An 18,816-nucleotide genomic window follows, 5' to 3' on the forward strand; every position below is an offset into this window, starting at 1 on the left:
GCATACAGTTTGCATAGAAATTTAACAGCTCCAACCAAATGAGCCAAAATTAACTTGGCTGAATTGTGAAAGTAACGCAGGAACTTTTACACCCACAACCATTGTTGACTGTAGAATGCTTTAGGCTTCATAAGTAGAATCAAGAGGAAGGGGAGTCCAGTTCAACGAAACTGGCTGAGTTGAAGAGATTGTGTCTGATCATTGTCAGTACAGTGATGGGCTTAATAATGCACTGACAGATCATTTATTTTGTGGAATCTTACAAGAAAGCATTCATAAATCATTGAGAATCTTTGCCAATTAGAAGATCTGAATGAACCATGAAATCCACAATCTGCTGAGAGCCACATCTGCAGCATTGAAGTCTGGTGACCAAGAAAGTTAAAAGAAATCCAGGTAAGATCTCTGGAAAGCTATCTCTTGGATGAAGTGGCAATTCCGGACTAAACTTGAATCAAATAAGGATGATCAACAGTTGCGGCAGAGCTTGAATTGTTACGTACCCCGTAACTGGGTTGCCAAACCAGCAGAAGTGGATCACTCAGTTGGAGTCTGGATTACTAGAACTAAGAAAGTTTTATTAAAGAAACAAGCAACACAGTACTCTAATCAAAAGGATAATGAATGCAACAGTTCAGCAATGATAAACATACATGTACACAGAATTAAGATAACAGGATCGATCAAGCTCTATCGTTGTCTAGGGGTAAATAACCAGTTTCAAAGTAACGCAAAGTTCAGTTCAAGTTAAATCAGTTCAGTTCGCAGTAATCGCTGCCATGGCGATGGACAGTGGGGGGGGGGAGGAGAGAGAGAGCAAAAATGAATGAATATTCAAAACGGCTTCCACACACAGACCTTCGCAGTCAGCTTTCGGACGAGTCCTTTGTGATGTCATCTGAGGTCACCGACCGTGACCCCTCCGTTTCCAGATATGATCGTTTCCCTGCGCTGAACCTGGCACCCAGGCAAGGGTGGACACACACCAGGTTCCCGCCGATCGTGCCTTTCCACCCTGTGCATCTATGGCCCGGTACTTCCCACCGACTTGTGAGAGGCGCACCGCTTCCAAGGTCTTGTTACCTCGGGTGTCGTGTGTCTCCTGCCTTAGCGAACCTGTCCCTTTTTATCCCCCTGCTGGGGTATCGCCTGTCCATCACTTCAAACAGTTCAGGGTTCAAAGGGGGAGCCGCTCTTGACAGCTCTTTCTCCCGTCCTTTCATTACACATCTCCAAATGCTGCTCCATTGTTTTCCTTATCTCTCTCTCCTGAAGACAGTGGGAGACCAACTGCTGATCCCACCGGTGCCAGCGCAGGACAGCTACATCTTAATCTATGTGTATTCTTGTCACAGAATGCTATCACCTCTTATAAAGTTAAATTAAGTGACCTAGGTGACAGCAGGGCTTTGCTTCCAGATGAGCTCAATGCCTTCTATGCTTGCTTTGACCATCACAGCATGGAGAACCATCATGGTCTCCCACATCCCCCAATGATCCAATGATTTTAGTCTCTGAGGCTGATGTGCGAGCATCCTTCAGGAGGGTGAATCCATGATAAGCATCCAGCCTAGGTGGGGTACCCAGCCAAGTAATTAAAAACTTGAGCTGACCAACTGGCTGGTGTGCTCACTGAGATCTCTAACCTCTTGCTTTGGCAGTGTTTGATACCCAGATGCTTCAAGCAGGCCTCAATTATACCGGTGCCCAAAAAGAGTGTGGTGCCCTGCTTCAGTGACCATTACCCAGTCACACTTACAGCCACTGTAATGAAGTGTTTTGAGAGGTTGGTGATGAAACATATCAACTCCTGCCTGAGAAGCAACTTGTGTCTGCTCCAACTTACCTACCAGTGCAACAGGTCCACAGTAGATGCCACTGCATTGGCTCTTCACTCAACCCTGGAACATCTGGTCTGCGAAGGTACATACATCAGGATGCTCTTTATCGACTACAGCTCAGCATTCAATACCAACATCCCCTCAAAGCTAATCAATAAGCTCCATTCCTTGGCCTCAATACCTCCTTGTGCAATTAGAGGCCGGATTTCCTCACCTACAGACTCGTCAGTTTGGATTGGCAACAACATCTCTGCCACAATCTCCATCAGCCCCGTACTACATTGACTCAGGCCTAGGGTCCATCAGCACAGGTGCACCACAAGGCTGTGTGCATGGCCGCCTGCTCTATTCGCATTACACTAATGACTGTGAGGCTGAGCACAGCTCCAATGCCATTTTCAAGTTTGCTGATGACACCACTGTGGTAGGCCGAATAAAAAGTGATTATAATTCAGCATATAGAATAAAGATCGAAAATCTGGCTGAGTGGTGCCATAACAACACCTTACGCAATATCAGCCGGACTTATTGACTTCAGGAGAAGGAAACCAGGTCCATCAGCCAGACCTCATCAGGGGATCAGAGAAGGAGAGGGTTAGCAATTTTAAATTCCTCAGTGTTACTATTTTAGAGGACCCATCCTAGTCCCACCAAATAAAGCACAGCAGCGCCTTTACTTCCTTAGGAGTTTGTGGAGATTTGGCATGACCTCTAAAACTTTTGACAAACTTCCATAGACATATAGTGTAGAGTATATCACATCCTGGTATGAAAACACCTGTGCCCTTGAATGGAAAATCCTACCAAAAGTGATGGATACGGCACAGTCCATCACGGGTAAAGCTCTCCCATCCACTGAGCACATCTACATGAAACACTTTCACAAGAAAGCAACATCCATTATTAGGGACCCACGCCATGCTTTCTTCTCACTGCTGCCATCAGGAAAAAGATGCAAGAGCCTCAAGACTCACAACACCAGTTTCAGGAACTCTACCCTCGACCATCAGGTCTTGAACTGAAGTGAATAACTTCACGCCCGATTATCGAAATGTTCCCACAACCAATGGACTCATTTACTTTCAAGGACTCTTCATATCATGTTCTCGATATTTATTGCTTAATTATTATTATTATTATTATTATTTCTTCTTTTTCTATTTGCACAGTTTATTGTCTTCTGCACGCTGGTTGAATGTCCTAGCTGGGTTGTCTTTCATTGATTCTGTTATCTATAGAATTATTCAGTATGCCATCAAGAAAATTAATCTCAGGGTTGAATTTGGTGACATGTATGAACTTTGATATGAAATTCACATTGAACTGTGAACTCATGAATGGCTCCCAACTGAAGCAAAACTCACATTTAAAAGAGCAGTTGAAATTGCTGTATCAATGGAAACAGCAGAAAGAAATGCAGTTGAGTTCCAGTCAGGAATGAAAGCAAGTGTGAATAAAATTGCAACATCTAAACTGAAAACTAACGATAGACAAGCAAGTATTGCTAACACCAAAAGTGAATGACAAATTAATTAAAATGGAATTAAGACATCAGTTCAGCTGTGTCAGTCATTCCACAAAAAGTGTTTGAATGGCATTTCAAATATTCTGAACTGAAGCTTGCAGATATCCAACTAGGAACTCATACTGGAGAAAAGATAGCTCCTCTGGGAATGATATTCGTAACAGTGAAATACAACTAACAAGCCACATTAGGCTTCTATGTGGTAAAACAGGAGGGAGCATTGTGGGGTCATGATTGGCTGACACAACTGAAACTTGATTGTAGATCCAGCCTTCATTTACATGCCACAGCCCTTGCAACAGAGTCCATGAAATTGAATTAAGAAAGGGACTGGGTGATGCCACAGCAGTGTTCAAGGAGGACACTGGAAAAGTCGAAAACACCAAGGGTAAAATAGTGTTAAATGACAATGCCACACCAGTAGTAATTAGCCAGTGAGCTAACTCAAATGGAGGCTAAAGGAATTCTTTCCAAGGCTGAGTGGAGCCCATGGGCAACAACAGTGGTCTCAGTGGCCAAGAAGGATGAATTTTTTAGCATCTGTGGTGACTTTAAGCTCACCATCAACCTAGTCCTGAAAATAGATCAATAATGTCTGGCCAGGACAGATGATATTTTTGCAAACCTTTCTGGAGGGAAGCACTTCAGCAAAGTGGACTTAACTGAGGCCTACGTACAGATGGATATGGAAGAAGAGTCCATAGTGTTTCTCAACATAAACACACAAAAGGGCATGAATGCCATAATAGGCTTATTTTTGGAGTAGCATCCGCACCTGCACTCTGGCAGGAAGTTATGGACTATGTGTTGCAAAGCTGCCCAGGCGCTCAGTGTTACCTTGTTGACATCATTGTAAGGATGACAACGTACATCTCCAAAGTCACAACACAGTGTTAAAAAGTTTAGGAGATTATGGGCTCAGAGCATGAGGCAACAATTGTGAATTGTTTAAACCAAGCATCACTTATTGTGATCACACCACTGATGCACAAGCATTACACAAGTGTGCTGAGAAAATTCAAGCAGTGGTGGATGCCCCAAGGCCAAAGGACATATCAAAGTTCTGGTAGTTTTTGGGATTTGTCAACTACTATAACGTGTTCTGGCCAAACCTAGTTAATATGCTCCACCCCTTGAGCTCATGATTACAGAACAGGAAGAATTGGCAATGGACAAAGCAGTGTGAGGTGGCTTTCAGAAAGGTAGAGGGAATGTTGACATTAGACACTGTATTCACACAATATGATCCAAATTACCCAGTCAAGGTTGTGTGTAACACCTCACCTTATGCAATATGTGCAGTCATGTTACATTTTATGAATGATGGAAGTGAACACCCTTTTCATCACGTTCCCCTACCATTGCAGACAAAAATTAAACACAGGTGGACAGAGAGTCCTTGAATCTGGTATGGGATGTGAGAAGTTTCAACCAGTACCCGTATGGGAGTGAATTTACTCTCGTTACTGATCATCAATCACTGCTGTCCATCTTCAATCCACTGACAATAAAAGAATGAATATGGAGATGGTCTCTGTTTCTTGGAGCATACAATTACAAGATTGAATTCAAGAGAACAACTAATCATGGAAATGCAGATGGATGGTCCTGTTCACCCTAATCATGGAAATAACAGAAAAAGTTACAAAAGAGGACACTCCGCATGAAGTATTCTCCCTAATGCAAATTAAGAGTCTCCCTATTACAGCAGAGATGATCCAAATGTAAACTAGAAAAGACCCTTCACTCTCTCAGGTCTACATGGCCACAAAATAGTTGGAATGTGCACAGGACCTCTAGTGCCCATTGTTACCAGTGCCAGGATGAACTTGTCTTTTGATGGGAGCTGCCTTATGTGGGGATTGAAAGCTAGTGTTGGAGGAGCTACATTTTGGTCAACTAGCCATGTTCAAAATGAAAGTGTTGGCTCAAAGCTTTGTCTGCTGACCTGGGGTAGATCAGCAGATCGAGCATCTTGCCAAGCACCACTCGGGAAGCCAACAGGTACAGAAGATGCCACGTGCAGCTCCTCTCCGTCCCTGAGAATGGCTTGCATTGGCCGAGCAGAGGATTCTTGTGATTTTTGCCAGACCATTCATAGGCACAAATTTCTTGGTAGTAATGGATGCAACTACAAAGTGGCCAGAAGTGTTCCCACTAGCCTCCACTACAGTCTCACACACCTTTGAGAAACCTCTGAGAAGCTTTGAGAAGACATATTACATCTGCACCATACCACCCAGCTACAAATGGTTCATCAGGAAGGTTTGTCCAGGGTCTAAATGATTCACTGCGGGCAACATCAGCAGAATCCACTACACTGACACTGAATGAGAAGCTTCCCAAGTTCCTCCAAGCAAATCGCAATGCAGCGCACTCCACAACCAACAATGCACCAGCTATGCTGTTCCAGGGTCATCCCTTGTGCTCACACTTCGATCTTCTCAAACCCAGTCTCAGAGGGAGAGGGTGGGACAAAGAGCTGTGACAAATTGAGGCCTCGTCAAGCAAGGAGGTTCAACGTTTCACTCCGGGATGAGCTATCCCACCCCCCCCCCCCCGAGGGACCACAGAGGTGATCAAATATACCAACTTGGAAAGATGAAGGACAGAACTGGAATCATCGGAGATTGTGTCTGATGTCATCCGGAGACGACACATCGATCAGCTGAGGACAGCAGAGTCGATTGGCAGAGAAGAATCCAGAGCTGTTGGAACCACTTCCTGCAGTCCCAGAGTCAAGTCCCACAACCACCACGGAGGACCTGAGACGGTCTGACAGCCACAAGCCTCACCTGCCAAGCAGAGTGACCACCCCTCCCCCACCTTGTCAGGAATAATGTTGCCAAAATCCCCCCACCTCAATTAAATTTTAAGTCTGAATGGGACAATATAAAACGTGCTATGCTGTGGATGTCTGTTTAGTAGTTGTATTAAATAGTATATTGTATGTATATAAGTTGAGATATATTCTATTTTGTATTTGAGTTTATAGCTAAGCAGGGAGGACTGCTGCGTATTTAGTATATCAGTAATATTTGAGTAATATTGCAAAATGTATTATTTGATTAAGCATTCTTTATTGTTTAAATAATTCATTACAGGATATATGTAAATATACATGAATGGTTTACGTCATTACACCACCAAGTCATAGGCACCTTGCTAAAGTAAAAACAACGTACACATATTTACGCCCGGGCACCTCGAGTTTTTCTTTCTATTGGTTTTGGAGTTACAAAAACGGAACAGTTGAGTGTGGGTTTTCAGGCCTCTGTACCTCGTGCCTGATGGCAGTAATACGAAGTGGGCATATCCTAAATGGTCCTTAACTATGGATGTCGCCGTCTTGAGGCATCACCTTCTGAAGATGTCCTTGATGCTGGGGAGGACTGTGCTCTTGATGGTTCTGGTGATTTCTCAATAACCTGCAGCCTCTTTTAATCTTGTGTATCAGAGCCTCCCTACCAGGTGTTGATGCAGCGAGTGAGAATGCTCTCCATGGTACATCTATACAAATTTACTAGAGTCTCTGGCAACATACCAAGTCTCCTTAAACTCCCAATGAAGCATAACCATTCATGTGCCTTCTTCGTGATTATATGAATGTCTTCATGAAATAATTCAGCCTAAGCCCACACTTACAGCAAGGTGCAAACTCAGGGAAGAACTCTGATGGAGCTGTTGCAAAGGGGCAGCAGTGACTGCCTTGGCCATAAACTTCACCCCCACTATGAACTTCAAACCAGTGGAACAGGTGCTTCTTGGGCGACTGGATCAAGGCCAAGATTGATGGTCGGGGGAGATGGCTGGCAGCCTCAGGTTCTGGTTACGGGGGGGGTCTGGTGGTGATCAGATGGGAGGGGGTGAGGTGGAGTGGTCCAGGACTGGGGAGTTTGCAGAGGTCAAGGCTATCACTGGGGAACTGACTGGTTGTTGCATTGTGTTGATGGGTGGGGCAGTCACCAGAAGGAGGAAATATGAGTGAGGGACTTAGCTGACAAGTCTCTGGATCTCAGGAAGATGGTGTTGCAGTCATAGATTCATACAGAACAGAAACAGGCCTCTCAGTCTACTATGCAAACCACTGCACACTCTCCCGATACTAAAACCACTTCTGTCCCCAGTCCCATCTCGATTCTCGATTCTCCTGCCACAATGGCTTATATATCAGTAATTGAACAAACTCTCATCTTTGGGGTGTGGGTGGAAACCGGGGCAACTGGACAAAAACCCACAGGGAATAGTGTGCAAACCCCACCCAGGCAGCGCCACATGTCAGCATTGAACCTGGGTCACTGGAAAATTAACTATCATGTCACCATGTAACCTTGGAATATCCTGGAGCCTGCTGCGTCTATTAGCTTACTCTGCATTGTCATAAAACAGAAAAGGAGGCCATTTGGCCCATCCGGTCTGTGCTGGCTTTCAGAGGAGTCACACAGTCCAATTAGCATACATATTTCTGTCTTCTCTCTGACATGCCCATCAACCTATCCAGAAGCTCCCAGGACAACATAGTCTAAATACTCCCAGGAGAAGTGATCAGCGAATGACATCCTGCCATTGTGTCGAGCACAAGGACAATTCTGTCCCTGAAACAGTCTGTCAAATTTCCGGTGTTACTGTGTTTCACTCCATTTCCATTTGTGCGAGGTTGAAAAGGAAATGGTGTTATGCAATTGAGCCTTAGGCCTGACTGCTCTAAGAAAAAAAAAGTGTATCATTCGATCTGCTACAACGCGTTATTGTCAAGGATGAGTGAGCACTTCTGCACTCTGGTGATGCTGGAACTGAACCAGGATTTAATTAAGGAAGAATGCAGTGTGGAAAACCTGACAAACAGAGGCAGCCAGGGGGTGGGAGAGGTGTCAGCTTAAATTGGGAAACTTTCTCCAACAAAGATGCTTTGCTCATCAGCCCACAAGGCCCAGGGAAGGACCTCCAGCTGGTTGTCAAGGCAACTTTCACACTTCTTTCAAGCTGAGAATCATACCATATTAACCCCATGCTGAACCGCGTCAGCACCTACGTTGTGCGCCTGCCAGTCGACTCTATTACCACAGCTGCCAAAACAAATTGCCTAAACCGCTGCAATCATGATTTGGGACAGGCTTGCTGCCTGATTTATGGTATTTTTTCATATTAATACCCTAAGACCATACAAGAGTACACCATTCTGCCCATTGAGTCTGCTCCACCATTCAATCATGGCAGTTTTATTCCTCAACCCCACACTCATTCCTTCTCCCCTCAATCTCTGCCTTAAGTACTCCCAAAGACTTAGCCTTCACCATCCTCCATAGCAACGAGTTTCACAGATTCATATTCTCTGGCTAAAGAGGTTCCTTTTAATCTCTGTTTTAAAGGGATGCCCCTTTGTTCTGAGGCTGTGCCCCCAGATCCTAGACTCTCCTGTTATTGGAAATATCCTCTTCACATCTTTCAGAGACATTGTTCCTCATGCTTCTGAACTACATTGAGTATCGGCCCAGAGCCAACTCACACTTCATATTCGAAAATCCTCTGAGCAAAAAAACGGATTAGCAAGGACAGGTTTAACTTAAGATCACGAGAATCACACAGTGTGGCAAATCTGTGATGTTATAAAACATGCAGTTTTGTCTAACAAACCATGTTAGAGTCCTGGTTACATTAACCACACTGCAGTTGCTTAACTAGAACTGCTGGTGTCCATCTCCAGGGATAGGTGAGGGTGAAGGAGAAGCATCTGCCATTGGTACGCCAGCTGATGGAATTCCTTAAATCCAGCTCAATCTTTACATCTCTACAGCCCATGATGGTGAGTTGTCTGGGAAACGTCGACACATTTTGGGTATGAAGTGAGACTGTCTAACATAAAAACAGAAAACGCTGGTGATACTCGGCAGGTCAGGCAGAGGCAGAAACAGAGCTGACCTTCCGATATTTGATGAAAGGTCATGGAACTGCAACATAAACTCAGCCTCTGTCGCCAAAGATGCTGCCTGACCTGCTGCATATTTCCAGCACTTTTTGTTTTGATTACAGGGACAGGTTTCTTTTTGCTTTTGGTAGTTAAGTGACACCTGATGGTCAGGAATTCAGATGTTCCAATATCCAGACCAAGGAGGAGTCAAGAAATGAAAGAATGCCTGCACTTCCAGGGCATTTCTTCTCCATTTGTGCTGCTGGCTCTGAAGCAAGGGGGTTAAGGCCACTGCTATGGAGGTAAGATGTCTGGCTGTAACATCGAAACACATAAAATGGGGACAGGAACAGGCTCCACCATTCAGTATGGGTGACCATCTATCTTAGTACCCAATTCTCACTCTCTCTTCATTCACTTTTAATGTTTCCTGTGTCTAGAAACTTCCTACATCCCTCTTCAATACACTCATTGAGTTGACCTTCACAGCAGTCAGTGGTAGAGAACTCCATAAGAGCACCACCCTCTGAGTGAAGACATTGTTCCACATAGATCAAGGTTCAAAGGCACACTGATAGTGTGTAACCTTCAGTCATTTTGTCGAATTCTGGAGGCACACAGTATGTAAATGGCTCCTTGCCCACTGAATCCATGCTGACCACCATCACCCATGTACACCATTCATTACGTTTTATAATCATCCAACATCGCCTCAAATCCCACCATATTCCACCAACTCACCTGCACACGAGGATCAGTATACAGTGGCCAATTAACCTACCAAGCCACGTGTCTTTGAGAGGTGGGAAGAGAATGCAGAGGAAACCCACAGCATCACAGGAAGAACACCCAAACTTCAAACGTGAGTTCAGGATTGGACCCCGTGTGACTGGGATAGGGAAATGGCCGATCTCTGTTGGTTCAGATCCCAGTCCTGTTCAGCTCAAATGCAGCAGCAGGAGGGACTCAGATCACAGCCATTCTGACCCAGCTTGACTCTAAGTGAATGCCTGTCTACACTGATGATTTGATTCCATCCTCAGTCTGCCTGAACGAGCATTCATCTGCTCTAGTTATTATCTGTGGTGCCAGGGCAAACACCTGATGTGATTATCACGAGCTGAAACTTGCTGCTGGCCAACCCCTCCTTCAGGCACCAACAGCATCAGGAACCCAGGCACAGCTTAAGACCTGTAACTTCTCCCACTCCCCTGCTTTAAACAACATTGCCTGGAGACAACGAGCAAGAAAAATCTTCCATTTTGATCAGGGCTAACTTCTGCCTGAATTTTGCCCCATCAAAGCCAAGCTTCAGTGCAGACAATTAAAGCCATTGTTCCTGCTATTTGCTTTGACCGTAATTTAACACATAGCATGTCTTAGAATCAGTAAGAAGTGGTAGCATATACGTGCTCTTAAAACAGAAAATTATTGGAGACATATAAACTGAGGTGTTGACACCAAGCATTGAGCCCACCTGAACCGAGTGGAGCGGGATTTTGATCGCATCCCAATCATTTTGAGGCAATACAATGTGGGTGCCATCTCTTTGACCCAGGCACATTGGCACTCTCCTTCTGCCACCTGCCATGCTTTACTTACCTTCATCCCAAGTCAATGAAATCTTTGAACCCTCACAACCTTTCACCATGCTTGTTAATAAAGAGAACCATGTTGTGGGCCATGCCTAACATTCTGGAGTAGGTCGAGGACCAGGCCCCCACAGTAGTGACACACACTCATGTTGCTGTGCACTCTGCTTGCGGGCATCCACTGTGAGTGGCTAAAGCTGAACTGCACTGAAAACAGCGCTTTCCCTCCTGTGTCCAACAATGGCACAAACTGATCTTTGTGGAGGGAACATGTTGACGGACCTTAGGAGAACAATGGTGCCTAACAGCGATCCCTTTGCTTGCACCTTTGGAAACAGCTCTATTTCTATCTTAAATTTTTCTAATTTTCCCTTTCAGGGTTCTTTTGAAAACCTTGACCTAGAGTTACACGCTGACTTAGGTTCTTTGCAGGAATGGGACCGGCTCTCGGGGTCTCACGACTGGCCGCTATTCGATATGCCAAGGACGTGACCTAGAAGACTAGCGCGCCTTCAGGGCTCCGGGGTTCCATGGCCCTGGAGGCAGGCGGACTCGAGACCAGTGCCACTGCAGGTAACTGGTGAGTCGTAGGAGACGGAAGATCGAAAGCAGCAAGCTGGCTGCTGGCTGTGTGCCCAGAGACCCGGGTTCTTTGGGCACAGAGCCTGGAAGAAGCGATGCAACAGACTTTTAATATCATAAATCAACGAGCTGTTTGTTTATGTCTCCTCTCTTGCTGTGAAATGGGGACATCTCTTTTTCCCTTATTAGGAAGATGGAGAGAGCCTGTGGTATGTCGAATACCAGGTGAATGAGTAGTCTACTGCAGGTCTGTGTTTTTATTGATGCTTCGCTGCATGCTTGAGTGCTTGGTGGGAGAGGCGCCGATGCGTTTTTGCTGGTGGGGGAGGGTGGATGTTGCTTTGCTGCTGCTTGTGCGTGGGAGGGGGGAGCGGGGGGGGTACTTTGAGGTTCTAACATTTAACAGTCATTCATTCTTTGGGGCAACCCTCTGTTTTCATGGATGTTTGCGAAGAGAAAGAATTTCAGGATGTATATTATATACATTTCTCTGACATTAAATGTACCTTTGAAACCTTTGAAACATCCACTTACAGAAGATGCTCACAGGCACCAGGACAGATTTTCTTGCATCCTCACTGCGTGTTAGCCTCTGGCCTCCCAGAACTGCCCTCATTATTTTTAACCCATTCAAGTTCTTTGTCATGAGGTGAACACCACTAATCAGGCCAACATTATTTGACCCACATCTAATTTCCCTTTTGCAAAATACTCCATGTGCAGCCAAACCAGTGTCAGTACAAGCACCACATGATGTCCCATGTCATGATTCTACAGTACATAACCTTTCTAGCCACTTAAAAACTGTTCTATTTTTCCTACCACAGTAAGTACACTCACATTTTCCCACATTGTACTCTATCTATTATATTCTTACTCATTTATTTTTAATGGCCGTATCCTCTGCAGATTCTTCACATCCACCTTACTGTCCATTTTATCATCTGGCTTTGTATTAACAGCAAGCTTAGGCTCACAAATGTTAGTTCTTTCATTGAAGTTACTGAAGGATTCAAAGTACATTTATTATCAAATTAACTTTAAAGCATCTGTTAGTCTCATGAGACCATGGATTTGCGCCTTGGAAGGTTCCCAGGGCGCAGGCCTGGGCAAAGTTGTATGGAAGACCAGCAGTTGCCAATGCTGCAAGTCTCCCCTCTCCACACCACCGACGTGGTCCAAGGGAAGGGCATTAGGACCCATACAGCTTGACACCAGTATCATCGCAAAGCAATGTGTGGTTAAGTGCCTTGCTCAAGGACACACACGCTACCTCAGCCAAGGCTCAAACTAGCGACCTTCAAATCACTAGACGAACGACTTAACCACTTGGCCACGTGCCAACACAATTATCAAATTATGTATTCAGTATACAATCCTGAGATTCATCTTCCACATAGACAGCCACAAAACAAAGAAGACCATGGAACCCATTCAAAGAAAAACATCAACCCCCTCCCCATGTGTAAAAAAGCAATTTACATTGTGAATAGCTGAGGGCTCAGTACTGACACCTGACATTTAACTGATCCCAGTTGAGACATTACCCTCAACCTAGCAAGCCCTTATTTTCTGCAAAACAGTATTGTTTTACTGTATCAAAGGCACTTTGAGAATCCAGATTGACTATATCCACTGGTTTCTCCTTCATCCATTCCCAGCCTTTCTATAAAACTATGTTGACTCTACCTAATCAGTTTATGATTTAAGTGCTCTGTAAACAAATCCTTAATAATCGATTCCAACACTGGCTGACAATTGATATCAGTGTTATTAGATTTCCAAACTTATCTCCGGGACTGTTCCAGAATCTCAGGACATGTGCTTGATCAATTTATTCCGCAGCCACCTCTCCTAGAAATGAAGGAATTAGGACCAGAAATTTGCCGGCTTTTAGACCTTTAAATCCTTCAACTCATTTTTCTTTGGCAATATTAATTGCCTTCAGTTTTTTACTGGTGCTACACTCTTGCTTCTCCATCATCTCATTTTTGATGTCTTCTTCAGTAAAGATAAAACATACGTATTTAATACTTTAATTACTTTATTCTCCAATACAATTTGCTTCTTGTACCCACACATACTATTGTTAATCACTTTTTTTTATATATAGAAGCTTTTACAATGTTTATAAATCTTTCTAATTTCCAATATCTCTATTAGGATTTTGATCATCCTTTGCTGTTCACTAAAACCTTATTCTTTGTCTTTATTCTTTCGAGTGTAGAAGGCTAAGGGGGGACTTGATAGAGGTATTTAAAATTATGAGCGGAATAGATAGAGTTGACGTGGATAGGCCTTTTCCATTGAGAGTGGGGGAGATTCAAACAAGAGGATGTGAGTTGAGAGTTAAAGGGCAAAAGTTTAGCGCTAACATGAGGGAGAACTTCTTTACTCGGAGAGTGGGAGCTGTGTGGAACGAGCTTCCAGCAGAAGTGGTTGAGGCAGGTTCGATATTGTCATTTAAAGTTAAATTGGATAGCTATATGGACAGGAAAGGAATGGAGTGTTATGGGCTGAGTGCAGGTTGGTGGGACTAGGTGAGAGTAAGCGTTCAGCACAGACTAGAACGGCCGAGATGGCCTGTTTCTGTGCTGTAAAAATTGTTATAAGGTTATATGGTTAAAACTCCTAGATGTATTATTTTTCTGAACATTATTATCCCAAGTCTCTAATTCTGCTGATTGATGGATTTTATCACTGGGATTTTATTTCTCTAAATAGTTGGTGGTAAAGAAATGCTTCTTTGAAAGTTTCCCCAATCTACATTGGTCAAATTGCTGTTCTGACCCAGTGATCACAATGTCAGTGAAACAATAGGCCATAGTGCAGCAAGTATACTGGCTGATAATGAGCATGCAGCATTGACCTAGACTCAGTGTACTGAATCCAGCAGCTGTTTAAGCACCAGATGTAACAAATCTGTCAACCATAGCAATCTCATGGATAACTGACCAGGAAAAAAGGATTAATTGCTCAACACAATTATATTTGGCAAGGTAATTTTTGCAGCAATGGGCACCAATCCATTCATCACCTTGAGAAAGTAAGATTCAAAAATTGTGACATGTCAGGTTTAAGATTACAACACAAGATTTTTTTATACATTATTCTGGCTACAGACTGTAAGAGATTTGTATACCCAACTAGAAGAACGCCAAATGTTGGGAATACTTATTCTTAATAAGCAAGCCCACATCACAGAGTGTGTGCAGAAGAAACTATTCCATTGTTGGTAAGAACATTTGTTTACGTACCATCCACACGAGAGCTCTGTTGGCAAAGTAATGGTATTGTTCGATTGTTGACATGACACTGAAGATGAGGCAAACCAAAACAATAAGAAATCTGAAAGGCAAAAAGGAAATGAAATGAGAAGAGTGAAGAGCACAGAGATACAAAATCAACATTTTGAATAAGGCAAATTCACCATTCTTTCAAAAAGAGGAACAACTACATCACTTCTTTCAACCGGCTTATGAGGAAGCCACGTATACCAGCTTTGTTTGCTTAACCATTTACAGGAGGATAATGTGTGGCTATCCTGCCCACTGAATGAGGGGAACAAAATACACTTGGTCAAGCACCCTAATTCCAGCTTATGGACGGGAGAGTTTTAATATAGCTGCACACACTTTGGTGTCCCCCCTGTTAATGGGAGACGAAATCATAGCCAGACCATTTCTGAAATCTGATGGAGGAAACACAGTGAAGATATACACTGCCTCAGTGGCTCACTCCACTCACATGTAGTGACGAGACCATCCTTAACTTTGCATTGCAGCACAGTACCACTGTCATTGGTGCGCCTACATTATAATATCACAATGGTCCCCTATTAGTTCTTATTCTATCCGTGAAGACTCAAGAGACTGCATATACTGAAATCTGGAGCAAAAAAAAATCTATTGGAAGAGTTAAGCAAGTGGAACTGCATCTATAGGGCGAAAAGAATTGTCAACATTAGGATGCAGGGTCTGGAACTGAAATGGTGACAATTCCTTCCACCAACGCCCCCCCCCGCCATTTCCCAATCCCACAGGTGCTGTTCAAACCATTGAGTTCCTCCAGCAATTTAATTTTGATTCCATTAGTGCTCTTGTACCCAGGGATGGAAAGGAAGTATCAGTATTTGAAATTACAACCGTTATAAATTTAACCAAAGAGTTCAATGCGATAATGAAGAAGTGGAATGGAAGTTAACATTGTTTCTCCAATAACTGATAATTCTGCTGGATTTCATCTCTGGATATTTCATTTCTGTCATACAGAACAGACCTCACATCGTTCATCTCAAACCTCACAATTGTGCACATTGTTGGGCATTTACCTTCCATCTTATCTGTGGGTTCTTCAAAAGGCATAGGTGATGCATTGAAACCTCAGAAAAATGTTTCTCTAACATTGGGGCAACATATTACAGGGTCTTCTGCCAAACATCTTGCTGTTGAGAATTGCAAATATTACCATTGCTCTAAATATACTAAATCAAATGCTTTGGAGTCAGGCTGTTCAAAGCGAGCTATCCTTCATTGAGAAACATCTCTACCCTGGTCTAATTCTGGAGCAGTACAGTGTTTTGCTTCACTGGTTTGTCTCTCAAATCTTACGGTGGTCCTCAGAGACGACTCTGTAATTAATAGTTTCTGTTCTGGTATCTCTGCTATTATAACACATTGCATGCTTCACTTACTGACCAAAGGAAAATGGTAAGTGCCCATCCCCTGCTGGCAGGCATGTGAATGATCAATGTTGCAAATCTGTGACATTCCATAAATATACCCAATATTCCCTTTATGTCATAGAAGCTATGCTCTTTGTTGTTATTACCAACTCACATGACCAACCAACTTCTCTACTGGCAACCTTGTCGCACTTCTCCACTGGTAACCTGCAGGATTCCTCCTGTATAACTACCTAACAGCACTTGGCTCCACCCCAATGGAAGATGGTCGAAGTAATTCCAATGCACGTCTTGGTCTTCAACCAACTAACAATGCAATATCTATGGACTGGCATATCACTCCTTTCTCTATTAATTGGTTTGAAATTCAACATTCTGTTTCCATCTCCTCATTACCTAATTGTAAGTATTTCAAGAGGACTGTTTATTATACTTGGACCATGTACTTAAGACAAACAAGGAGTTTAAGTTTAAGGCAAATATTGCTGGTTGGTTCCTTCTACACAGATTTATGTCCTTTTGCAACATACCCCGTCAGTAGCAAATCTAGCATTAAGTCATTTTGAACAGGGATTTTGAGGATCTCCTGATACACATTGTAATGCTCCCATCTTTTGTATTCATGTGCCTTGTTACTCATATCTTGATCACCATAACTCCTCGGTGCAACCTGCAGCATATGTTCACTGCTCTCTTAAGCAACACACAAAATGCTGGAGGAACTCAGGAGGTGAATAAACAATCAATGTTTCGAGCTGAGATTCTTCATCGGGACTGAAAAGGACTTATGACATTATTGTGTGAATCCTGATGAAGAAACATCAGATGTTCAAGGGTACTGTTTGCCTCGAGGTGCCTGGCCACAATTTCAGAGTGAGGCAAAATGATCTGGATATGGTTATAATATCAGATGACTTGGAAAAGGAATCTGTTTTTAATCATGTGCTCCTAAAATATGCAATTAAATTAATAAGCAAAAGCACTTTCAACAGGTTTGACAAGGTAAATGCAAAGGTGGTGATGGGATGTCCAGAATACAGGTCATGCACAATGGGTCAGTATAAGGAGTTGCACACTTAGGATGGAGATGAGAAATGTCTTCACTCAAGGAGCTACAATTCTCAATTCAATAGATATTGAGTTTTTGCCTGCATTCAAGATAAATGTTAGATTTTTGGATAACAAGGGAAATGGGAATAAAGTGGAAAGGTGAAGTAGGGGTAGCAGATCAACATGACCTTATTGACTAGCTGCATTATATAGTGTGTGCTGCTTATGACTTTGGATGCATTGTTGTATCATTCCTTGCCATTGTTTGGATATTGTTAGCCATTAATAAAGGTTTGCCATGAAGTTCTATCCTGTGTACAAGTCTAATTGATCAGAAGTACCGAAAAGAACACCATATTGGTAAGGAGGATCCAATGTTCCGCCAGGGAAATAGGAAGAAACAACTAAGTGTAACAGAGGAATGACTGGTGTTCCCTAGATAAAGTGTGAATGGTGCTAATGATATCTGTCATGGTCCAGTCTGTGAAATCTGTATTCCGGTGCACGGTCTGGTCCATCGACCCTTGCTCCAGGTTTTCCTGTCTACCCTGTTTCTGTTCCTGTTTGAGCACTAATTGAGGCAGCTGTTTCTCATTGGGGCTGGCTGCATAAATACCTCCAGAGACCAGGCGGGGGCTGGATTGTTCTTGTCCTTACCCCTTGTATCCCTTCCCCTGCCTTCTGTTTCCTCGCCTGAAGCCTTGCCTTATCTTGCCGGTAACTCTCGCCTCACCTGAAGTTCTTGTCTCGCCTTGCATTGCCTGAAGCCTTGCCTTGTCTTGCTGGTAACTCTCGCCTCATCTTGCCTGAAGTCTCGTCTGGGAGCCACCCTGAACCTAGCTCCCTTCCTGTCCCTTGCCTCCATCGGGTAAGCCAGGCCAGATTGCCATTACCCTGCGGTGGATTCTGTCCCTTCCTGTCCCTCGCCTCCGTTGGGTGGAGATCCGCGCCCTGCCCAGGAGGAGCTTCAAGACCCCAAGCCTCGAGCCTTGCCCCCAAGCCAAGCTTCAAAGCCCCAAGCCTCAAGTCTCTGGTCTCAAGCCTCGCCTCGAGTCTGAAGACTCCAGCCTCATCCTGCCTGCCAGCCAAGTCACGTCCTTGCTTAGTTCTGGGGTCTGAGCCAGAGGCAAGACCCAGGTTCTGGGTCCTTGTCCAGTCTCTGGCTCGGAGTCCAAGCCGGGGCTCCTACCTCTCCTATCCAGTCCTGTTCCGGGTTCCCGGTTTTCGTGTCCTTGTTCTAGCCCTCACCCTGTATCCTAGTACTTCAGTGTCTGTGTCTTGCACTTGGGTCCGTTCCCAGCCACCCCCTTATGACAATATCAGCTAGTAGATGTGGTATATATCGGTGAATTGGAAAAGTATGAGAGATCACAGCTATTTGCTCCTTATAGGAGAATGGGAGAGAAGACCCTGAGTGCAAATAATATTGTCAAGTTCCCAGGGGGAAGACAGAGAACAGAGAAATGGGTCCTTTTCAAATAGCCAAAGATGATAACTACTTCTAGTGGCAGGATCAGAAATATTTCAAGTAATAATGAATTTATTAGCGTCTTGAGCATGAAAAAAGTTTCTCATAAGGACATTGCGAGGATTTTGATGGGAAGTTAAATCCCAGCACATTCAGAGATTTTCAC

At 43.8% G+C, this 18,816-nt stretch overlaps 1 protein-coding gene across 5 annotated transcripts in view; it reads right to left on the bottom strand.

The window, feature by feature from the left end:
• The window catches only part of LOC140205086 (potassium voltage-gated channel subfamily KQT member 1), an 851,833-nt gene that overhangs the window by 696,064 nt on the left and 136,953 nt on the right, over positions 1-18,816 (bottom strand). For all 5 annotated transcript variants that reach the window (XM_072272252.1, XM_072272253.1, XM_072272251.1 and 2 more), the window contains exon 3: positions 14,706-14,796. In XM_072272252.1, the coding sequence (XP_072128353.1) occupies positions 14,706-14,796 (91 nt within the window). The remainder of the gene's footprint in view (positions 1-14,705; positions 14,797-18,816) is intronic.

This window comes from Mobula birostris, chromosome 11, assembly GCF_030028105.1.
Source record: "Mobula birostris isolate sMobBir1 chromosome 11, sMobBir1.hap1, whole genome shotgun sequence".
Classification (NCBI taxonomy): domain Eukaryota; kingdom Metazoa; phylum Chordata; class Chondrichthyes; order Myliobatiformes; family Myliobatidae; genus Mobula; species Mobula birostris.